The sequence below is a fragment of the Mus caroli genome, unplaced genomic scaffold (assembly GCF_978045245.1).
Source record: "Mus caroli unplaced genomic scaffold, Mus_caroli_1 scaffold_10, whole genome shotgun sequence".
NCBI classification, from domain to species: Eukaryota; Metazoa; Chordata; class Mammalia; order Rodentia; family Muridae; genus Mus; species Mus caroli.
Window position 1 is genome coordinate 7867043 of NW_028227265.1, and position 24288 is coordinate 7891330.

Consider the following 24288-nt stretch of genomic DNA (forward strand, 5'->3'; position numbering starts at 1 on the left):
CTAGACGACTTGTGCTGCGCGGGGCAATGTGAGCTGGAGAGCAGGTTTCGGGACACCAGGAACTCCCACCTCACTGAGCACCAGACCTTTCCTTTGCAACCAAGGCAGCAACCGTGGCAAGTTAGTTTAGATGTAGTGTTGCTAGGCGACAGTAGCTTTGGTTTATGGTTTCCCTTGCCAGATTTTGTTCATGGCGAGGCCACCACCTGTGCAAAGGCCCTGGCAGCGAGCTCCTCGCTAAGGAGCCTCGTTAGCGCAGTAGGTAGCGCGTCAGTCTCATAATCTGAAGGTCGTGAGTTCGATCCTCACACGGGGCATCCTGCATTGTTTTCTTGCTTAAGGTAAAACTCCTTCGTTCTACCCTGTAAACGGGATCAGAGGTGGGACTTGTGGGAGGGGTGTGGTCATGCTAGGGGCGGGGCTTTCAGGAGCTGAACCAGGCGACCCTCTTTTAGTGAGCAGGTGGGCGTCCTAAGTTTCTAGCCGAATGCTTTGGGGGCGGAGCCTGGAAATAGGGTGTGGCTCCATACAAGGGCGTGGGCCTAACACGTAGGGCGGGGCCTGCTGCTCAAGGGCGGGGGCGAAGCGTCTGGGTGGGGCTCGGAGGGGTGGGAGCGTCTAGGGGCGGGGCGAGTCTTCGTGGGGGCGTGTGAGGGGTTGGGGTCCGAGGGCGTGGTCACGTTTGGGGTGGAGCTTGAGGAGCCAGCAAGCGGGACTACGGCTGCCTGGCCGCCTGCGCAGAGCGCTGTGCGTGCGCGTCCGCGTGCGCGCCTCCGCGGTGGTGACGGGCATGGCGGTGTGTGCTCGGCTCTGCGGCGTGGGCCCCGCGCGTGGGTGCCGCCGCCGCCAGCAGCGCCGCGGCCCGTCCGAGACTGCGGCGGCGGACAGTGAGGCGGACACGGACCCCGAGGAGGAGCGCATCGAGGCGGGGCCGGCGCGTTGCTCGCTGCTGGAGCTCCCCCCGGAGCTGCTCGTGGAGATCTTCGCGTCGCTGCCCGGCACCGATCTGCCCAGCCTGGCTCAGGTCTGCAGCAGGTTCCGCCGCATCCTGCACACGGACACCATCTGGAGACGGCGCTGCCGTGAGGGTGAGCGGGTGCATCCTCTAGTACGGACACTCGGCCGAGGCAGGAGCATGGTGCGGAGTTCCAAACCAGGCCTGCTGCAGAGTGAGAAAACCAGACGGCTAGCAGGCCTGGGCTGCAGAGTGAGATCCTGTTTTTAAAAATGCCAGCCCCCGCCCCCCTAAACCAAACCTACAACCCATCCTCCCAGTGCAGGAAGAATGAGGACGCAAGGCGGCCACAGTCCCATTTGAAGGCCTTAACGTCCGTGTACATACATCACGGTACTCAGCCTGAATGGCTTGTTGGGGTGTGTGTGTGTGTGTGTCCTGGAGCCTTGCTGTTCCGTGAAGGGAACATGAGGGATTCCACTGCCTGCATGTCACACAGGCCAGTGCTCTGACTGTGTGTGGGCTTCAGCCTTTTCTGTCTTCTGGCCACAGCACGCCGGAGACTGCTTTATGCATTTTGTAGAAATCTAGGGGATTTACATCTCTCTTGTGGAAACCTCTGGGATGGTTCATCTTCGTGGGCCTGCACTTCTCCAAGTGGGATTGAGGGATGGCAGGCTGTGTGTGAGGAAGCGGTTTCCCCAGGTCCTCCCTACTGCAGGGTTCTTGTGTAATTTCACGGTTGACATCAGAGTTCTGGCTTGTCTCCCCTTACCTACCCACTGTGGGAAGTTGGGGTAATCTTACCCACGTCTGAGTGGGATTGGGACTTGGGTAGGGGCTTTTATAATAAGTATGCAAAGCCTTCATTCAGTCCTGAACAGGGCTGTTTGGTATGTCTGTTGGCCCAATGTAACGTCCTGTTTGTCTTTTGTCTTATTTTCTTGTATAAGATCCTCAGTAGTAACCTTTAGTCACACAGGATGGGTGATGTTTGTTTTCAGCTTCTGTCTTGAGCACTGTTCTTTCTTTTTTACAAATTACTCTGTTATTCTGTTTATTGTTATTGTGTATGAGAGAGAGAGAGAGAGAGAGAGGCATGCATGTCTTTGGAGGTTAGAGGACATGTGCTTCTTCTCTGGCAGTGGTCCTCAACCTTCCTATTGCCACAACCCTTTAATACAGTTCCTCATGCTGTGGTGACCCCCAGCCATACAGTTATTTTGTTGCTACTTCATAACTGTAATTTTGCTGCTGTTAGGAACTGTAATGTAAACATCTGTGTTTGCCAGTGGTCTTAGATGAACCGCTAATGGGTCCTCAGGTTCTCACCGCACAGGTTGAGAACCTCTCCTCTCTGGTTCAGGGCATGGAGCTCAGGTTGTTGATCTGTGCAGCAGGGCTTTCTTTGGCTGGTGTTCGCCTGATGGTTAGTGTATGTACCTTTGACACCCGGGCACACTCCAGAGTGTTCTCCATTGACCTGCTGGGCCTGTGCTGATTTTGGGGGAATTGTAGGGGGCCTGGGTAGGCATTGCTAAGACCAGGCTCACAGACTTCTGTGAAGCTAGAGATTTCAGAGGGGTGCTCTGGCCATGCTAGCTGAACTGGAGCTTGGGACATACTCCCAAGAGAGTTGTGAGCAGAAGTGTATAGAGTCCCATTGCCGGTTTGGAAAGTGGTGGGGGCAGCCTGGGAGAGCCTCTTCTATCCCCCCTCTTCCACTGCTTCAGCTCTCAATAGAGAGCAGTCATCTCACCTACACCAGAATTCCAACTTTGAGAAAGTAAAGGCTCAGGAACCCAAAGGCCGCAAAGTATTGGTGTTGCAGGTGTAAGCCACCACACTTAGCATTAAAAACGATTATTATTATTTGTATGTGTGCGTGCGTGTGTGTGTGTGTGTGTGTGTGTGTGTGTGTATGAGATTGCAGGTACCTACTGGCTCTAGTAGAGAGGCATACGATTCCCCCTAGAACTAGATTTGCAAATGGTTTTGTGAACCACCCATCCCTGTGTGGATGCTGGGAACCAAACTCAGTCCCCCACGAGAGCAGTTTGTGCTCTGAACTGCTGAGCAATCTCTTCTGCTCTCACCCCGCATTTCCCCCTTTGGTCTGTGGGTTTTATTCAGGTCATCTGGAAGGGATTTCCGTTTTGTGTTTCTTTTGTTTTTTTTTTTTGGTTTTTTTCGAGACAGGGTTTCTCTGTGTAGCCCTGGCTGTCCTGGCACTCACTTTGTAGACCAGGCTGGGGCCTCGAACTCAGAAATCCGCCTGCCTCTGCCTCCCGAGTGCTGGGATTAAAGGCGTGCGCCACCACGCCCGGCTGTTTCTTTTGTTCTCACTTGGTTTTGAACTCTTGTGGGTAGTTACTGGCCTTAGATGTTTGTGCGCAGGTGGTGTCTGGCATGCTAAAGTGCTGAGTATGGCCTATGATGACTGGGTACCTGGCAGCCCTTTGTGAGACAAGATCTCCAAATGTAGAGGAGGCTGGCTTTGTACTCTTCATTCTGTTTTTAACACACACACACACACACACCCTGGGTCACAGCCATGTCAGGCCACTTGGCTATTCAGGAAGGTGTACTCTAATCCATGGGGGTCCGGGACCGGTTGGCTGGCAGGCCTGGGATTTGTGGGTCCCTCTGAGGCAGTCTCTTTGTGCCTAACTTCCTGGGGAGTTAGGGAAATGCTGTGTATGACACAGTCTTGCCCTTCTTTCTCTGAGGCCCTGAGCATCTTCTTGGATTCCAAAATCAAGTAGATTTATATATAAAAAAAACAGCACACAGCCTTTCCCCATGAGCGGGCCTGGATCCTCTCAGCCTCTGTGGTTTCCTGGCAGAGCTGTGATGTTGGGTAGGCTCTGTTTGTGGTGTGTCTCAGGGGAATAGGTGAGGCTGGTGGAGGCGTTTTTATTGCTGGATTTATTCTTGCTGAGACTTGGGCCAAGACTGACCATCAAGGTGCGGACCAAACATGTGCTTTAAAGTTTGTAAGTGGGCCTTGGAGGCCAGGCTTGTAATCCAGCTTCAGGAAGCAGAGGCAGAGGGATGAGAAATTAAGGCTAGCTTGGGCTCTCGAATGAGTTCAGGGTTAGCTCTTGTCTGAGTAAAAAGTGAAAAGAGTCTGGGTGTAGCTGAGAGGATGGGAGTGAGTCCCTGGGGTCCACTCTCGGTACCACTGAAAATTAAAACAAACGAAAAAGCAAACCTATTCTTTCTACCGGGTAGGGTGATCTCAGATTGGGAAGTCACTAGGACCCTGGGATGGTGTTATCAGCATTTAGACTATTCTATGCCTCAGGGCCTATGTCCCTGTATTAGTTAGGGTTTTACTGCTGTGAACAGACACTATGACCAAGACAAGTCTTATAAAAAAAACAATATTTAATTGGGGCTGGCGTACAGGTTCAGAGGTTCAGAGGTTCAGTCCATTATCTTCAAGGTGGGAGAATGGCAGTATCCAGGCAGGCATGGTACAGGAGGAGCTGAGAGTTCTATGTCTTCATCCAAAGGCTGCTAGTGGAAGACTGACTTCCAGGCAACTAGGGTGAGGATCTTATGCCCACACCCACAGTGACACACCCATTCCAACCAGGTCACACCTATTCCAACAAGGCCACACCTTCAGATGGTGCCACTCCCTGGTCCAAGGATATACAAACCATCACAGTCCCCATGGAGACATGAAGGGTTGCTGCCTTGGTCCCTCTGCATTGCTGGTTCAGGATGGAGAGTGACTTGGGGCAGCTTAGCAAGCAATGATAGGATCCTTTCTAGATGCCTTTCTCCAGGCAGGTCAAAGGCTGCCTCCTGTTCAGCCAGTTCTGCCCTGCCTCTGGGGCTTGTGCCATGGATGGTAATGTCGTCCCCAGAGGAGAGGGACAGAACCTAGCACCCAGCCACCTGGGCATAAACTTTTTTTTTTTTTTTTTTTAATGCATCACCTCCTTGGCCAATGACCAACTGTATTGTGCCCCGAGGGAAGGAAGAACTGTAACTATATCCTAGTCTCCAGAGCAGCAAGAGCGGGAACCTCAAATACCTGCCCTTGCCTGACAGACTCTGTGGTTCGGCCTCCACCCAGGTCTGCTGCTGGCCAGTTCTGATGCCGTGTGGCTAAGTGTGCTTCCTTACAGCAGTGCAGGGCTACTGAGTTGAGACCTCTCAGCTCTTTGTTCATACAGGGGCTGGTAAGATGGCCCTGTCAATACAGCACCTGCCGCCAAACCTGATGCCCTGCGTTCACTCCCTGGATCCCAGCCTGCGGGAGTCCCGTAGGCAGTGTCCTGACTGCAGTGACACTGTGGTTCCTTTACAGTGGTGTGGTGTGATTGGGAGTCGACTGTGGGATTGCTCTGAGAGGAGAGGCTAATAATGCCCCCATTGTTCCCAGCTTGACTGTCAGGATGAACGTTGTTGCTTTGTTAAGTAGCTGAGCTTGGGAGACGCTGTTTAGGGATATTTAATGTCCAGTGGATGTGTTGAGCCCACCAGTGGAAGGGGCACAGCAGAAAACACAGACTGTTCGAGAAATAGAAGGATAGGGTCTGTCCACATCCTGGAGGAACGAAGGCTCTGAGTTGAGAGTTTCCTCTTCCAGTGTCACACCTCCCTGGGGAAGCAGTTCAGCTCTTGGTTATTATTATTATTTTAAGATTTATTTATTTATTTATTTATTTTTAATATTTTTATTACATATTTTCCTCAATTACATTTCCAATACTATCCCAAAAGTCCCCCATAGCGCCCCCCACTTCCCTACCCACCCATTCCCATTCTTTTGGCCCTGGCATTCCCCTATATTGGGGCATATAAAGTTTGCAAGTCCAATGGGCCTCTCTTTCCATTGATGGCCGACTAGGCCATCTTTCGATACATATGCAGCTAGAGACAAGAGCTCCAGGGTTCTGGTTAGTACATCATGTTGTTCCAACAATAGGGTTGCAGATCCCTTTAGCTCCTTGGGTACTTTCTCTAGCTTCTCCATTGGGAGCCCTGTGATACATCCAATAGCTGACTGTGAACATCCACTCCTGTGTTTGCTAGGCCCCGGCATCGTCTCACAAGAGACAAGATTTATTTGTTTTATGTGAGTACATTGTCGCTATCTTCAGACACACCAGAAGAGGACGTCAGATCTCATTACAGATGGTTGGGAGCCACCATGTGGGTGCTGGGAATTGAACTCGGGACCTCTGAAAGAACAGTCAGTGCTCTTAACCGCTGAGCCATCTCTCCAGCCTACTGACGTTGTAGTTTTATGCTTTTGTTCTTGGTTGGTTTCTTGTGAGGCAAGATCCCATGCACTCTGTAGCCTAGGGTGTCCTCAAACTTGGACAAATCCTCCTGCCTCAGCTTCCTGGGTGCTGAGATTACAAATGTGAGCTGCCATGCCTGACTTCAGGTTTTTGTTGGTGGGTGGTGGCTTAAGGATCAAACCCCGCAGACCTTGTACCTGATGTAGGTGAGCGCTCTACTATGGGGCTTTGGGCTTGACTTCCAGCTTGCTTTTATTTATTTATTTATTTTTGAGACAGGTTCTTGGTTTGTGGTCCTAGTTGGCCTTGACCTCCGTGGTGCTGGGTGGGTACATCAGATTTAAATCTGTTTCACTTTTTGTGAGACAGGTCTCATTTGGTACCCCAAGCTGGATTCGAACCACCCCTTCTGAAGTGGGATGACAGGGGTGTACCATCAACACAGATTAGGCATTTAAGAGTTAACTTCCACACACAACCTGTGTGGCCTTTCACTTGACTGCAGAGGCAGGAGGATTGGGTACTAGGTTTCTTGTTTTTTTTTTAAGGCTGCTTCACCATAGGAGAACAGGCTGGGCGTGAGTCTGTCTCTGCAGGCATAAGGGAAGGCTGGCCTCGCCACAGGGAGTGGGTGGGACTGGGTGATTGGCTCTCAGAGGCAGCTGAGGGCATCTGAAGAACTGGGTGTGTCTTCGTTCTGGTCAGAGTGTAAACACAGCCATGCAGAGGAGACAGTCTGAAGCCTGCACACCCCCCTCTCCCTTCAGAGACTCCTGGGCCTGGCCACTGTGAGTCACTGTCCTCTGGCAGCTGTCCAGCTGTCCCCAGTGGCGAGGGAAAGGCTAGCCAGGACTCATAAGCCTGGCACTGGTGTCCCATGTCCCATGACCTCTGAAGGGTCCAGGAAAGCCTCCTCACAGATTCAGACTGCAGTTGAATGGGGGCTCTGCCCACCATGGCCCCCACTCTGCAGGTGTCTTGGGGTGACCCATGCTACTTGTGAGGTAGACTGGGCTTCCTGAGACTGTCTCCTGGAGATGACGGTTGCTTGCCTTCTGCTGGCTGCTTGAGAGGTCATGCTGACCGACTGTGTGTGCATTTCGGCTGGTCTGTCTGTCAGCCCCTGAATGTTCAGGTGTTCATGGGCAGTGCGGGAGCGTGATGTTCTCTAGGAATGGTATTCTGGGTTTGCTTCATTTTAAGGTTGAGTGTCCAGGATGGGGAGGATGCTCAGTGGTTAGAGCACTGGCAGCTCTGCCAGAGGGATCTGGGTTCATTCAGTTACATGGTCTGCACAACCAACCGTCATCCCAGTTCCAGGGGATCAGTGTTCCCTCTTCCGGCCTCCACGGTGTACCTCGTGCTAACGATGCACGTGCGTACACGCAAGCCAAGCACTCGTAAGCGTGAAATAAAAACAAAGAAATGTTTTAAAAAAAGGAACCCAGGCCTGCATGGTGGCTTACCATCTTCTGTTGCCCCTGTCTCAGGGGGGATCCCACATGCTTTTTTGGCCTCAATGGGCACCACACACTCTTGGTGCATAGACATATGTGTAGGCAGAACACTTCATACATATTAAATGAATCTAAAAGAGGGGCTTGGGGAGACAGGTGTTTCTTGCAGCCACCGCAATGGCTGAGTCCAGTGCTGTGCCTGGACAGACAGATGTCTATGTCTGAAGCGAAGCCGTGCATGGAGGGGTGACCTGAGTGTCCACCCTGTTGTTGGTGAGTTCATCTGTCAGCACCGAGCTCATGGCCTGGATAAGGAATCTGCCCCTGAGGGCCTTTTGGGAGTCCAGTTTCTCTTGCTGGCCCCTTGTCCGTGCCCAGAGCCAACTCTGTGCTGTCTGTGAGGGACTTCTGGGACATACATCAAGGGAGAGAGACATTTGGGGACAGTGACACTAAGTCCCCAGTGACTGCAAGATGAGACCGTCTGCAGGGAGCAGCATTGCAGGCTGGCCTTACTGGGTAGAAGTCTGTGTCCAGAGGCTGCCTGCCGGATTGACTGTAGACCAGGCTGGCCTTGAACTCACAGAGATCCACTTGCCCCCCGACCTTCCGAGTGCTGGAATCAAAGGTGTGTGCCGCCACACTCAGGAGACTGAGGTAGGAGGACCACAAGCCTCTGAGGTCATGCTTTGCTGATTGTAAGGCCACGCTTCCAGAAGGCCCACAAACGCTCATCTCTAAAATCCAGTTTCCCTTGGGTGTCTGCGCTCATTTCAGGGATGGCAGCTCATCCTTGAAGTACATTTGTCGGCTTGTCCTCCCCAGAATTGTCCCTGCAAACTGAGGGAGTGTCTCAGTTAGCCTGTCACTGCTACGAACAGATTCCATGACCAAGTCTTATAAGAGACAACAGTTAGTTGGGGCTGGCTTACAGGTTTAGAGATTCAGTCCATTATTCTCAAGGTGGGAGCAAGGCAGTTTCTAGGCAAGCATGGTGTGGGAGGAGCTGAGAGTTCTACATCTTCATCTGAAGGCTGCTCGGAGAAGACTGGCTTCCAGGCAGTTTGGTTTTTTTTTTTTTGTTTTTTTTTTTTTTTAATGTATATAGGTACACTGTAGCTGTCTTCAGACACTCCAGAAGAGGGCTTCAGATCTCATTACGGATGGTTGTGAGCCACCATGTGGTTGCTGGGATTTGAACTCGGGACCTTCGGAAGAGCAGTCAGTGCTCTTAACCACTGAGCCATCTCTCCAGCCCCTAGGATGAGGGTCTTAAAGACCACACCCATGGTGATACACCTACCCCTACAGGGCTGCACCTTCTAATAGTGCCACTCCCTGGGCTGAGCATATACAAACCATCACAGGCAGTGTTGGGGTTCAGTGTCGCCCCGCAGCTCCTCCTCATTTTGCTCGTGTCTATGAAAGTGCTGCACCATGTCCTACAGAAGCGGAAGGAATCTCCTGGTGTTTGTGGGTCGTGGGTTTATACAGTGTCAGGTCCTCAAAGATAGTAGTGTGGGTCAGAGAAGTTTCTCTGCATGTCTGTGCCAGGATTCACTCTCTGTGTTTGGCTGATGTGAAAGGCACATGAACAAGGAGCTTGGCACCCCCCGGAGACCCTGCTGCCAGTTCCTCGGTCCTGAGCCTGGCCTCAGACACGCTGGGCCACGAGGAGTTGAATTTTCTGTTGGCCTGGGGCGCTGCAGGTTTGTAGACTGCCTGCTCTCCACTCGTGCGCACCACACGCCCTCCCAGGGTCTGTCTCTGGCCATTCTACCTTTGGAGGGGTGGGCGCTTCTGGAAGAGAATCACCAGTACCAAGGCAGTATGGAACGGAACGAGAAACTGCCAACTTGCAGTGCTAAATAAAGTCATTGCTTAAGGAGCGCTGTGCACCGGGCTGGGCTGGCTCAGGATTTTGTCCCTAGCGCTATGCAGGCAAAACAAACAAACCCAAACCAGGACCGTCCTCAGGGCTGAGCCTGATTCAGAGTGGCAGTGAGCACTTGTTAGCGTTCCTGGAAGCGGAGATGGGTACCACCTAGCCGCCGTCCAGGGTCTGGTGCGAGAGCTAAGCTAAGAGCGCTGCTTTTGATGACTTGTGGGAAGGTTGCACAACCATGCCAGGATGTGGGATTGATTGCTCTTAGCCCTCTGTGGACAGGAGGAGTGCTGGGGTCAGAGTGACTCTGCTCTTGTGACTTGACTCTTCTCTGGCGATGGGTGAGAAGGAAAAACCCACAGTGGCACGCTGCCTTCGCCGGTACTGTGGCAGCACACACTTGGCAGCTCTCTGTTGTGACGCGGTTAGGCTGTAGAAGAGGACTGAGTCACCGAGGAGCAGTGACGGGAGCACCGTGTGGAAGCGCGTCAGTCGGATGGTGCAGGATGAGGAAAGCGGTCCCGGCCTGTTGGGCTTGGGAGCAGACCTGGGGTCTCTGAAGGTGGATGGGGAGCTCTGGAGCCTTCACCTGGGCCTGATCATACTCGGCCCAGTCCGAGTCCGAGTTGCTGAGAGACGGCTGGTCATGCTCAGAACTTCAGAATTTGCAGGATCATGTCACCCAGGCAACAGCGAGGTGGGCAGCCCCAGGTGTTGGGAGCATTCATCAGGCTGCTGCCCTCTTGTCTAGATGTGCTCCAGCTGACTGGGCATCCTGCTAGATGCTGCTCTGATCCAGCTCTGCACTCTGGGTCAAGACCCCCAGCCCATCAGTCTGTCTGCCACAGCTTGGAGGGATGCAAGGGCGGTTTTATTTACCCTAACAGCTTTTGCTCTCCAGTTCTAGTTTGGTTTTTATTTTTGAGACATCTACTTGGGCTGGAGAGATGGCTCAGCGGTTAAGAGCACTGACTGCTTTTCTGGAGGTCCTGAGTTCAAATCCTAGCATCCACATGGTGGCTCACAACCATCTGTAATGAGATCTGAAGACCTCCTTTGGTGTGTCTGAAGACAACTGTAGTGTACTCACATATAATAAATAGGTAAATCTTGGAAAAACAAAAAAGAGACATCTTCTTACACTGTGGCCCAGGCTAGCTCGGAATTTACTCTTTGGCCCAGGCTGGCCCGACTCACTGTGCAGCTCAGGATGACCTTGAACTTTTGATCCTCTTGCTCCCATCTTCCAAGTGCTGGGATAGCCGCCGCAACACCCGATTTGTTCTTTGCTGGACATCGAATCCTGGGCCTTGTATATACCAGGTTCTACTAATTGAGTCACATCCCTAGCATAAATTATACTTTTTTTGAGAGTAAAGGAAGCACCAATAAAAAGCAGAGAGCAGGATCTAAGTGTTTGGGGCTACCCTGGTCTACTACAGAGCAAGACTATGTCACAGAACTAAAAAACAAAGTAAACCAAATGTCACAGTGTGCGGTGTCCTGAGACTCTGGCTCAGTGGTGAGCGGCCATAGGGCACAGCCACCATCGTGTGGAAGGCTTGTGACAACTGAAATCACTGGGTAGCCTGCCTGAGGGACACCCCAGTCCCCAGACTAAGATGGAATACAGGGCCTCGTCCATAGGAGGCACATGTTCTACCACAGAACTCCACCCCCAGCCCATGATAACAATTTCCTATGTTTAGTTTGCAAACTTCAATCATGTTAGTGATCAGATTTCCTCTTTGAGGTTAGCCTGGTGCCTGGATCAAACCTGTCTGTTTCTTTACAAAGGGCAGAGGCCTCACCAAGTGTTTCTTCGTGATAATCAGGTGGGCATCTAAATGTCCCCCCAGCCTATGGTGACTCCGCGTAGGGTAGCGTGGATGTCGGAGCTCTCTGGCTTTGGAAGGCAGGCCACACAGATAACCTTAGTGGAGGCAGCTTAAAGGGCTCAGGTTAGACAGCATGAAGAACTGGTGCCACCCCCACTGTGTGCACCTGCTGTGCAGTGAGACCCAGGGCAGCTTCTGGTTCTTCCTGGCACGGTTGGCAAGGACACCTCCAAGGCTGTCAAGTTCAAGGTTCCTGGGTCTGGGCCATGTCAGGGCCTTTGTCTCAGCCCCTCCCTCCTATGCTGACTTTATAGGAGTCACTCAACTGCAGCAATCAATTGCCGGGATAGACTGTGCTGACTCAGCACATCAATTGCAGGGATAGACTATGCTGACTCAGCACATCTGAAGTTATAATTGGGCTGGGGGGGGTATGGTGGCTTTCTGGAAGGTGAGCCAGAGACATAAGGCTGAGATGCCCACATCCTGGCCCTGCTGACCCATGCATGGCCTCTCCATTTCCTGCCTCTCCAGTATGTTCGTTGATGAGCATCCTTTGCTCTGGTCAGAATTGATGAGTGGGCAGGCCTTACAGACAGCTGGTCTAATCCCTGTGGTGTACTGGAGCAATGAGCTCACCAGTAGCACATGCCTTGGAGCCAAGCTGTGACCCCTGTGTGACTCAGTCTCCAAGTTTATTCATCAGTGACACACACACACACACACACACACACACGCACCCTGCAGTGCTGCAACCTTGCCTGGATCTCCCCCTGGGGGTGGACAGCCAGAGTGGGTGCATGCTCTCTATGGCCTGGGGTGGAGGGAGGAAGCTGGAGCCGCTGCCCCCAGCAGAGCTGCCCAGAGAACCTCCTGGATGCCTGCTTCTGATAGCCCATGAGTACTGGCAGCATCCCTCCCATCCAGATCACGGGGCTAGGGGCATCTACTGAGGGGCAAAGACCAGTCTCTGGGGATCGTCAGAGCTGAAGTGCTAAGGGTATGGCTTTAGGGACCCCCCCTCACCGGCTGCACTGTGTCCTGTTCTAGACAGCTCGTGTCCCGCCGTGTGGCAAGGCTGACTAAGAAGGTTGCCACTGTGAACATCTGATGAGGTGGTGCTACAAAGCCCAGCCTGACCCTGCACGTGGCGTGACACTGGAAGTGTCCACTTTAGCTGTCTCTGGGACCCGTGAGCTTTCTTACCTGTTCTTAGACCATGTGCTCACCACTGAGGGGCACCGGCCTCGCTTTAATCCTGGGGCCCACTATTGGCTCATGGGACTCTGTTCAGGTCACATGACCTCTGTGCCTCGTGTGTCAGGGCTAATGGAGAGGATGTGGGCTTTCCTGGGTGTTCTGACAGAGGGCCCTGGCCCTTGGGGCTGGCACTGAGGGTGGAGGCTGCCCAGTAGTGAGGGCTGGTGTAATTAACTGTGCTGGTTGTCCCCCGTACCCCCAACCTGAGACCCAAGGCAGGGGGCAGGCACTTGGTTGAGGTGAGTTGGGTGTGGGGTGCATCAGTGGGTTGGTGATCATGGGGGTGGTGTCCCCGGGGTGGGGAGGAGGTAGGAGGGTGCTGAGCACCTTTGCGTTGATGTGGTACTGGAAATGGGTCTGCGCTGTCAAGGAAATCACCACATCATCCAAAGTGTTCCGAGAAGGAAGAGGACTCCCTTCTGTAGAAGAGTTGGTGGGTAGCTGTGCCACATGAAGCCAGCAGCCACTCTCAGTGGGGTGTGGGAGGGTTCCCCTTGGCTTTTATTTATTTTTTTATTTATTTATTTTTTTTTGGTTTTTTGAGACAGGCTTTCTCTGTGCAGTTTTGGCTGTCCTGGAACTCACTCTGTAGACCAGGCTGGCCTCGAACTCAGAAATCTGCTTGCCTCTGTCTCCTGAGTGCTGGGATTAAAGGTGTGCGCCACCATGCCCAGCTCTTGGCTTTTATTCTTAAGTCAAAGAGAGGTCCTACATCTCACTCTGAGTGGTCAGAGCTCACCTCACCCTCTCACACTATTGGCTAACTTAAAGGGACAGTTGTTAGCCAAGTGCCCTTGTAAGCAGGGTGCAGCTTGGCCCTGCTTTGGTCAAAGTGCTGACTGGGGAGGGTACAGATTTCTCTGAAGATGGGATGACCTTTGTAACCCTTTGACAGAAAGGGCAGTGCATTCTGTCTGCATTTCCCTTGGGGACTAGGGCAGCTTACCACAGGGGTATTGAGTGCTGCTCTCCAGAGTCTGTTGTAAGGACAGGTCCAGCCATACTGTGCATTAAGGAGGCCTCCGGCCATCTGGAACCTAACACCACCATTACAGATCTCATAAAGATGCGAATGGCCGCCACCATTTCCAGAGTCCCGAGTGCCTCAGCCCATTGTACAGTTAGGTTACTGGACCATAGCAGAGCAGACAGCAGAGCTGGGCGGCCCTCACTGCAGCGCAGCAGGGACTTTGGCCACGAGCAAGCAGAGAGGTCACACAGGGAAGGCAGATTCCTACCAATAAGGAAGTGTCAGCCGAGTCCCCCGCCCGTCACAGTCAGCATCTCTGCTGCTTTGCGCGAGTTCTTCTTGGTTTTACATCTAGCGTGTTTCTTGTTGCAGAGTATGGCGTTTGTGAGAACCTGCGGAAGCTGGAGATAACAGGCGTGTCTTGCCGGGACGTCTATGCAAAACGTGAGTCAGTCCTCTGTCTTCTGCACCTTTGCCTTTGAGCCAGGGCTCCATAAGTGGCAGTGGCCATGACTGTCAGTGGGGTTGATGCTTGCTGCTGTCCTGGACACAGTCCTTTCAAGTCCATGACAGTTAAAGGCATCTAGGGCCTGCATTTCTAATTATTGAATCTATATTTTACTTTGGTGCTTTGGCCTGGGATTCAGTGCTTGGCAAATGCTCTCATTGTTTGGGACCTGCATCCCATCCCATATATTCTGTTGTAACATACATGACAATTGTGTGTATCTGTGGATACAGTGACCTCAGTACATGTACACAGTGTACACTGACCAGGTCAGGGTGAATGGCATAGCTGTTACCCCAAACATTTATATCCTGCTGGGAGCCTTTGTGGTTCTGACTCAGTGAACAGTTGTCTGCTGTGCCCAGCGGCAGCTCGGCCCTGTTGCAGAGACGAGCTGAGAGCGTGGCTGGGGATGAACACTCTGGCCTTCTGGAGTTGAGTTGGGCCTGCAGGAATGGATAAGTGGAGCCGCTTTCTCCGACAGCTCCCTCAGCTTCAGAGTGGCTGCCTCTGCTCTGTGCTCCCCATCCTTCCGCAGCTCTTGTTCCCTCCTCTGTGAGCGCACCAACCCCCCCCCTCTTGTTTCCCATCAGTCTCTTCACTCTCCAGAGCCTCTCCCTCTAAGCTCAGCATCCCTGCCCCCCACTAGCCTCTCTTCAGAATCTGTGGGGCTCATGTGTCCCACACTGCAGTCGAGTGGCTGCGGGGCTGCCTGACCCTCATTACAAGCTAGCAGCACAGCTTGCCCCTCAGGAGTGATGAGCCGCAGCCTCGTCTTCACAGGGACACAGCTGTGGATGCTGGCCAGGTGTCAGTGTCTTGTGACAGCCCATGGAGCACACAGGGATGGCGTTCCTCAGAGCTGTGCTCCTCTGTCCTGTGGGAGAACCCTCTCGGGTGCAGGGTCTGGAGATGTTGTCGTGTGGTGGAGGCAGACAGGCAGGCAAGGACAGCGGAGTTCTGCTGTCTGGCTCTGTGAATGTGCTGCAGCTGCAGGGCCAGCCTCTGCCTGCGTCTTAGCACCTGGGTGTTTGCTTTGCATCGGCCAGAGCGTACTGCAGGTGAGTCTCGCTGAGTGTGGGAGCTGAGTCTGCAAACACTCCTAAACCTGGGCCTGATGCCTGAGGCTGAGGGGAGTCAGCCTGAGCCCCTGAACAGGTGGCCACGCCGGCCAGTCTGGATGCAGCAGTGAGAGATGTAATGTCTTAGAACACACATCATGAGGACAGGAGAGTGTGAGGTCCTGCCTCTGTAGGGACGGAACCCTGCACGACTCTAGGGACCTGTCAGCCATACTGCTCTCCCACTTCTGGATCCCAGGGGCCACCGGAGTTTATGGCTGCAGCGAGTCGCAGTAAACGGGGAGACCTGCCCCATAGTGCAGCTGACCTGGCCAGTCTGGCACTGTCTGACCCCCAGAAGTAGGAGTAGCAGGAGGAAGAGGATGCCAGGTCACATCACACGGCAGCTGCTCACCTGTGAGGGGGACCCTCAGCTTTTCCTGCTGTGTCTGTTCAGGTATAAACCCTCGCGTGAAGTCAGGACGCTTCATGAAAATTCTCCCCGATTATGAGCACATGGAGTACAGAGATGTGTACACCTGCCGTACGTACCTCACGCCCTGCTCTGTGGCTGCTGCTGCTGCTGCTGCATGGGCGATCGCAGGCGGGAGGACTCGCTTCTCACTCTGGGAGATGCTGTCCCGGCTTTTTCTCCTTTCCTCTGCTGCAGCTGTGGTGGGTTGCGCTGTAGCCTAGGCTCTCTGTGTATGGACTGAGTTTCCACAGTAGCTTCTAGGGTCTTGGGCAGCTCTGTAGAAGTTAGGTCTGGTTCTGCCTCCCAGCCCCGTGCTCCCAGAAATAAGACTCAGACTCAAAATATGACAGGTGCTGCATCCATACGATACAAAAGATGTTCTCCACAACACAGTTGTTGGTTTGGGCAAGAACAGCTCACTAATATTTTTTTAATGCAATTGCAGAAAAAGTCAGGTAGAGCAGAGAATAGAGGCCTCTAAAGCTCCTCCATTCTAAAATAACACGGAACTGGGCTCAGCGCCACGTGCCTGTCAGCCTAGCACTCAAGAGGCTGAGGCAGGAGGATTGCTGTGAGTTCTGGGACAGCTTGAGGTATAGAATGGGACTACCATCAAAAACAAAACAAGCCCCCCCTCCCCAAAAAGGCCCCAGAAGAAATGTAAACCAAGAGCCGGGCGTGGTGGTGCATGCCTTTAATCCCAGCACTCGGGAGGCAGAGGCAGGTGGATTTCTGAGTTCGAGGCCAACCTGGTCTACGAAGTGAGTGCCAGGACAGCCAGGACTACACAGAGAAACCCTGTCTCGAAAAACCAAAAAAAAAAAAAAAAAAAAAAAAAGAAATGTAAACCAATATCTGTGTTTATTAGTTACTCGTGTGAGTGCACAGGACATTCCTGTGTCCCGTCCCGTCCCTCCCCATCCCCCATGTCAGACAAGGGGTGGATAAACATGCTTGCCTTGTTGCCTCGTTACCTGAACTGACTCCATCCAGTTGTCTGGCCTCCAGGTTCCTTGTGGCACGTGTGCACGCACATACAAATTAATAAGATTATAATGGATTTTTTTTTTTAAAGCCACCTGCTTTCCCTCTCTGACTGGGTGCAGGTTTTTTTGATGCTATGAGGATTGGGGAGAGGATTTCAGCTGTCAAGAAAGACCAGAGCTGGAGAGGTCTTGCCTGTCATTCCCGCTCTTGGTGGAGGCAGGAGAATTGGGTTTAAAGCCAGCTTTGGCCATACAGTAAGCAGGAGGCGAGTCCTATTTCCAACCCCCCCCTCCCCCCAACAAACAGGCTGTGAATGACCTTTTCCTGTCTAACAAAAGCAACGACAAGCTTGTGACTTACTTCCCAGAGTGCTGCCAAGGTCTGGACACCAGGTTCCAGCTCCCTGAGGGGACCGTCTCGGCTTTGTGACATGCTGCCTTTGTCTGGTGTTCTCCTGGGCTGTGTTGGCACTTGGAATAGCTGCTAACACGCACCTTTGCTTACATTGGCTGGCACAGAGGTGGACTGACTGCCAAGGTCATGGCCGGGGTATGGGAAGACCTGGGCATGGCGGGGCACGGGACCTGGGAGGGCTGGCGGTGTGCAGAGTGCAGGCACTTCCCACACGGTGTTGGACAGGGTTTCTAGAACACTGTGTCCTGGGCCCAGCAGCCCTCTCTGCTGAGCATAGAGAGCTGCAAGTCCTGCCAGCCCCATGGGGGTCAAGGGGGGTGGGGAGGAGGGATGTGGTTCTGGGAAGCCTTGAGGACAGCTGGCCCCATGTAGGGCCACATGAGATCTTTCTGGAACTGCCTGGATGCCCCGCCCTCCCAGCGGTCTGTGAAGAGTATGGAGTCTTCCTCCTCATTTCTGGGAGGCGCTGCTGAGTGCCTGGACTTCAGCCTCCTGTTTGGTGGCCCTGCTGCTTGTCAGTGGCAGGGTGGCGGTGGCTGTCCAGCCAAGGTTCAAGTACATTTGAGTCACACAGCACTTGGTAGGGGCATCCCTGGTGTCGACCCCCTGGTAGCCCATGGTGTGCCAGAGAAGACGAAAACAAGGCCCAGCACCTGACCTCTTGCCCTTTCACCTTTGGCTTCCAGGCACGTAGCGCCAGCTGAGCTCTCAGCAGGCTCTCTCACCAGCCTCCTATGACACCTTGCCACAGGAAGGCTTTGGGAGCAGGCCCTACCTGGGCTCTCTCAGGGGCTGCTGCCTGAGGTGGGACTTGTGCATGAAGATGAAGGCCCTTGGACCCCAGGCTCCTGGGCTGGATGGGCTGAGAAGAACCTTGAGATGTGTCCTGAGGGTAGGACTGTCCCAAGCTGACTCAAGATCTATGCACAGATCTATGCACTGCCAGTGTATTAGAGTATTCAGGGACTCCTGTCTTTGGATGGAGCTGTTGTCTGTCACTTAGAGTGACCGTGGGTGCTCCTGAGGTCAGAGGCAGGTGCAGGACGGAGGACAAGGAGGGACTTGGTAACAGGATGTGACGACCCCTGAGATGCCTGGGCCACACACTGGAGTGTGGTGGGAAGCCCCCTACAGAGCTCCAGACCTGACCCTCCCCAAGGAGCCGCTAACACTGGCTCCTCCAGAGTGGCAGGGAGCACCTCGAAAAGTCTAACAGCAGGCATGCAGGGTGATCTCATCTCCTGATTCTTACCGTGCACTGGGGACTGCTGGCTGTGACCCAGTGACTAGGATGAGACAGGACTGTTAGTCGCATCCTTCCTTTGGACTAGAGGGAAGTGTGGGCCACTCCCAGGCTCAGACGGTCTGCAGAGGGACCTGAAGACATAAACTCAGTTCTTTTCCATCATGGGTGGCAGCCATGTTTGGGGTTTTGCTGTGTTTCAGAATATTGCTTCTCTGGCTTTGTTCTGGGTGAGTCTGGGCTGTCACTCCAGCTAGCACAGAACTCGCCCTGGGAGGCAGGTTGGTTCAGTGGGCTTTGTAGGCAGCTATAGACTAAGTGCTGGGAGCTGTGGATGGTTTCTTCTCTGAGTGTCCAGCTCTCTGGCTGGTGTGAGCAGAAGGGAGGAGGCTGGCTTCTTCCCAGGGTTTGTGTGTAACTCAGCGTCCAGCCAGATGGAGCCGTCGTCCCAGTTCCTGCAGCACACGGTCACTAATGTTTGTGAAGCAGTTGTTTGTTTTTTCTCCAGTGATTCTGAAATGGATGATTTCACCAGCTTTTTTTTTTTTTAATATATATTATTTTTCAACCGTAAGTGATGGCAGAACATTTCCTTTCTCTTACTCCCTCTTACACTCTTCCCTCCTTTTTTAATTTTTTTTTTTTTTGGTTTTTCGAGACAGGGTTTCTCTGTGTAGCCCTGGCTGCCCTGGAACTCACTCTGTAGACCAGGCTGGCCTCGAACTCAGAAACCCGCCTGCCTCTGCCTCCCGAGTACTGGGATTAAAGGCTTGCACCACCACGCCCGGCTTAATTTTTTTTTTAAGGATTTATTTTATTATATGTAAGTACACTGTAGCTGTCTTCAGACACACCAGATGAGGGTGTCAAATCTCATTATGGATGGTTGTGAGCCACCCTGCGGTTGCTGGGATTTGAACTTAGGACCTTCAGAAGAGCAGTCAGTGCTCTTAACCGCTGAGCCATCTCTCTAGTGGGCTCTCTCCTCCTTACACTGCAGGATGACACAGGCCACTCCTAGGCGTGTGCCCCCATTACTCTGTGCTCCAGGTTCATGTGCTGCATGCTGTCTGTGCTTGTGAGTTCAGAGGTGACGAGGCCACCATAGGAAGCTGTGGTCCCTGGGGTTGGTGTGCCTGCAGCCTGTGCGTCCTTGTAGTTCTTTGGAAATGGCTGGTGGCATCACACTTACTGTAGTTGCTGAGGGTGTGGCTGGTGGTTGGTGCATTCAGAGTAAGATGTCCACATTAGTGTGCCTGGCACCTGGCCCTTCCCTGGGAGTCCTGCTTGTCAGTGCAGTGGCTCAGAGGTAAGCATCAGTCACAGCGGCTTCACCGTATCTAAAAGGCCGTGAGCCTATGCCTGAGCTGGTGACCCACGCCTTGTCTTTAGAACCCCTGTGATGGTCTTGGGCTGGACCTGGGGTGGTGGTGGCAGTTCTTCAACAGTGTCCAAAGGCTGGGCTGTCCCCCTCCCTGAATCCCAGGCCAAGGCCTCTGGTCCCTATCCCTTTGTGGTCCTGTCTGGTTAACCTGAGTGTGAGCTGTGACTCCATGGCCTTCAGGAGCATCCTGATTCACCCATCTGTCACCCTGTGAACAGAAGTGGCCATGGTGACAGGCACAGGCTGGACTGTCACTTCTAGTGGCTCCTGGTGGAGGTCTTTCCTCTGCCCCAGGAGCATGCTGGGTAATTGTGTCTCTCCTGTCCCAACAGTGCTTCACCGATACAGACACATTTTGGGGCTGTGGCAGCCAGATATCGGGCCGTATGGAGGATTGCTGAACGTCGTGGTGAGTGGGAGCCCTGTGGTGGGTCTTGTGCAGGAAGTGGCCACACTGAAGATGGGCAGGCAAGCTGCCCCAGGGGTTTCCTTTCAGGGCCAGATATTACTTTCCGAGTGAACAGAGATTTATTGTAAGCAGTCTTCTGGTCTTCCATGTGTGCCCCTGGACTGTTTGAGAGCCACAGGGCCCTCAGCTCCTGGATGCAGAAGCTGCAGGCAGAAGGTGCAGGCCTGAGGACACAGGTTTGGGTGTGCACTTATGGCTGAGAGAGAGCACCCTGCCTGGCGTGACCACTGTGTCTGCTACAGGTGGACGGACTGTTCATCATTGGCTGGATGTACCTGCCACCTCATGACCCTCACGTGGGAGACCCCATGCGGTTCAAGCCACTGTTTAGAATCCATCTGATGGAGAGGAAGTCGGCTACAGTGGAGTGTATGTACGGCCACAAAGGGCCCCACAATGGCCACATCCAGGTAGAGGAGAGCTGGGTCCTCTGTGATGCGACATGCATGTGAGGTGAAGGGCTGTCTGTCTTCCTTTGGCTGTCACAGCCCCAGTGCCATCCTGCTGGGCGTACCTTCAGCTGCAGCCTGTCATAGTTCTACCATGACCCGGTGGCTGTGGATGGTCCAGCTCAGTAGAGTGGGGGGCACTATGTGAGGCTGTGTGAAGATGGGGGTTGCCAGAGCCCACTGGAACACTGCCCTTTAAAAAACTTATTTGGGTGGGCATGTATGCATGCCACCTGTGTGAGGATGCCTGTGTGCGTGCATTCACCTGTGTGAGGATGCCTGTGGGCGTGCATTCACCTGTGTGAGGATGCCTGTGTGCGTGCATTCAGCTGTGTGAGGATGCCTGTGGATATGCATTCACCTGTGTGAGGATGCCTGTGGGCGGGGCGTGCACTCACCTGTGTGAAGATGCCCATGGGCTTGTGTGTGCATCCTTGTGGAGGTGGGAGTGGCTTCAAGTGTTCTTTGCTGTTACCTGTGAGCCGTCCCTCTTGTGTTCTGGTCAGTGTCTCTTGCTGTGACCTGGGGCCAGCCAGTCATGCTGTGCTGGCTGCTGAGCCCTAGGGATCCCCCCTGTCTCTACTTCCCCAGCTCTGAGATCACAAGCCTGTGCCCCACACTACTACCCAGGTCCTCACAGTTCTGCCACAAGCATGCCGGAGCTATCCCCGATGAGGCCGAGTTAGGTACCCTAGCCTCCTTCTAGAGACAGTTCACTGGGTTGCCCAGCCTGGCCTGGGGTTCACCCTCTTACTCAGGCAGAACCTGGGGTCTCCTGCCTCAGCCTCCCAGGTAGCTGGTTGCAGCCTGCACCACCGCACTGGACATGTTTGGATCTCAGTGGGTTTGGTGGGGAGTGTGGTTGTCGGACACCGGGACTCATCCATCCTCCTTGTCCTTTTCCCTCCACGGTCACGCTGAAGATTGTGAAGAGGGACGAGTTCTCCACCAAGTGTAACCAGACAGATCACCACAGGATGTCCGGTGGGAGGCAGGAGGTGAGTCCTGAAGCCTGGGAGGGAGGCTGTGGAGAGACGTTTGCGTGGCCGGTTGCCTTTTTTCAGGTGGGCGCTGGCCTGGCCTCCTCCTGTTGGGTTAGGTAGAGCATGTGAGGGCCCATCGTTTGGAATGGTGGCACTCTGTCCCCCCATCCCTGTCTGTGCAGTGTGCCAATGTCCGCCTTACAGAAACATCCACGGGTTACAGTCTCTGACCAGGCTGAGAGCGTTCACTGTGCTTTCCCGCACTGTCTGCTGGCGGCTTTGCCCACTCACACTTCCGTAAGCCGCTGCTCCACATGCAGTCAGGAGGCTCTGAGGGCAGTTCAGAGCGGCTGTCTTCACTCAGGAGCCTGGTGGCCTGGGTGTCTAGGGCATGGCAGCACAGTGGATGCCCATGTGCTGGGCCTCCGGCCATTTGCCTGAGTGAGTTTATAGGTTTTGAGGTTTGATTTGTGAGCGTCTAAGCCACACCACCATTAAGAGGAACGTGGAGGGGCTGGTGAGATGGCTCAGTGGGTAAGAGCACCCGACTGTTCTTCCGAAGGTCCAGAGTTCAAATACCAGCAACCACATGGTGGCTAACAACCATCCGTAACGAGATCTGGCGCCTTCTTCTGGAGTGTCTGAAGACAGCTACAGTGTACTTACATATAATAAATAAATAAATCTTTAAAAAAAAAAAAAGGAACGTGGAATCGTTGAGTGTAGGTGTCTGTTGGAGCCGTTTATGATGGCTAGACCTGTAGCCATGTTCTCAGTTCCCAGGGTCTGTGGAGACCCACACGGGTGTTCTGGTGAGCAGCGCTTGCCCTTGGGGGAGTCCCTGTTCTTGCAATGCCATTTAACTCTGCTCTCTTACAGTCTCCGCTTGATGCCTGTGGGACTATTGGAATTCTTGTCTGTTAAGACCTTAGACAGAGGTCGTGGGCTCAGTCTCTGGAGATGCCTGATGGGATGGGCTCTGGGGTTCTACCTGGCTCGCTGGCTTTGAAGGGAGGGTCTTTTCCTGATTACAAATGCAGCGTGCTCCTGGATGGAGTGAGGTGCCTGTACTTTACGGGGAGCTGGGTGTCTGGTGGGAGTGAGGCGGGGAGACAGGAAGTACAGCCCTGTCATCCCCACTGGCTGTCTCCGGGGGGCGGGGGTGTGTGGCTGTTGGGAGCATAAGATGGTGATTGTCCAGTGCCAGGCATGAACATCACTCCTGAGCTGGTTTCCAGGCCTTGATGCTGTCCTTGTGTGTGTAGCTGGGACTCGCCCTGGTGATGACTCTGCTTCAGACCCCGAGCTGTGCTGGAGGCTTCCTAATGACCCCGGCACGCCAGCCTCCGCGTGACGTTAGCGCCAATCAGCTCAGTGTGACGCGGAAGCCTTCCTTTCTCCCACTCAGGTGGTTTTATTTCGTCTGTCACCTATTTGAGGCTTAGAAATAAATTGTGTTCCTTTTAAAATTAAAAACATGATCGCTGGGCGTGGTGGCGCACGCCTTTAATCCCAGCACTCGGGAGGCAGAGGCAGGAGGATTTCTGAGTTCAAGGCCAGCCTGGTGTAGAGTGAGTTCCAGGATAGTCAGGGCTATACAGAGAAACCCTGTCTCAAAAAACCAAAATAAATAAATAAATAAATAAAGTAAAACAAAACAAAACCAAAATAACCATGTTCTTGAGTTCCTCCACAAGAACAGCCACTGTGATGAAAGGGTTAACTTTGAGGGTGGGGCAGGTTCTACTGTCAGCTTGGCTGTCCTAGAGCTTACTGTGTAGATCAGGCTGGCCCCCAGTACAGGGAGATATGCCTGCCTCTGCCTTTTTAAAAGAGAGTGTGTGTGTGTGTTTATGTGAATATTTGTCAGAGGAGTCCAGAAGAGTGGACAATCCCCTAGAGCTGGAGTTAGGTCATTGTGAGCTGCTAGATAGGTGTGGATGTGAGGAGCTGAACTCAGGAACTCAGGTCATCTGAAGAGAGCAATGCTCTTAACCCCTGAGCCATCTCTTCAGCATGAGGGCTTTACGTGGAGCCTAATTGTATCTTTTTAAAAATTGTGTGTGTGTGTGTGTGTGTATGTGTGTACATTTCTTAAGATACCAGAAAAGGGCATCGGATCCTATTACAGATGGTTGTGAGCTACCATGTGGTTGCTGGGAATTGAACTCAGGACCTCTGGAAGATCAGTCAGTGCTCTTAACGCTGAACCATCTCTCTAACCCCTGGAGCCTAATTTTATGACAAAAAATTCTTTTGCGTCTTTCTGTTTCATTATAAAGCCTTAGCTCCAGTTTGCAGACTGCCTTCCCTTCCCCTTTAAACAGAGGCCCGGTGTCCCGACCCTTCCCGTCAGTATTGGGTAGGAAAGGCTTTGCTTCGTGGTCATGTCTTCTGCCTCCTGTGTGTGTTGTGAGTAAGGGTGGCTCCGTTGGCTGGAGACTTATCCTTGCTGACAGTGAGACACATCTTGGTCCCCTCCATCTTGTGGCTCCAGGGACCCACCCACTGGTCCTCACATCGTAGACAGCTGTCTGACCACGGCTAGATGGTGTAGAGGGCTTGTGGTGTCTTCCCATTTTGCCCGTGTCTGGATTCTTTGCATTTCCGTAGAGTTCAGTGTGGGCTCTCCCTCCGGCCTCTCGGTGTGGTGTGTCTTGAGCTTGTGTGTGAGGCATTAGACCTC

The 24288-nt window shown here is 53.1% G+C and overlaps 1 protein-coding gene and 1 non-coding gene across 5 annotated transcripts in view; both read left to right on the forward strand.

Moving 5' to 3' along the window:
* Window positions 1-244: 244 nt before the first annotated feature.
* On the forward strand, window positions 245-317 carry Trnam-cau (transfer RNA methionine (anticodon CAU)). Its single transcript has one exon. It is a non-coding gene; the product is annotated as a tRNA-Met (tRNA).
* Window positions 318-713: 396 nt separating this feature from the next.
* Window positions 714-24288, forward strand: part of Fbxo31 (F-box protein 31) — a 31064-nt gene continuing 7489 nt past the window's right edge. The window contains exons 1-6 of one of the 4 annotated variants that reach the window (XM_021169771.3): window positions 714-1088; window positions 14002-14073; window positions 15656-15742; window positions 20034-20110; window positions 20413-20580; window positions 21543-21617. In XM_021169771.3, the coding sequence (XP_021025430.1) occupies window positions 791-1088; window positions 14002-14073; window positions 15656-15742; window positions 20034-20110; window positions 20413-20580; window positions 21543-21617 (777 nt within the window). In that variant the 5' untranslated portion in view covers window positions 714-790. Of the gene's footprint in view, window positions 1089-14001; window positions 14074-15180; window positions 15199-15655; window positions 15743-17422; window positions 17967-20033; window positions 20111-20412; window positions 20581-21542; window positions 21618-24288 lie in introns of those variants that run through there. The other 3 variants (XM_021169773.3, XM_085843541.1, XM_021169774.3) reach the window with 3 other exon arrangements.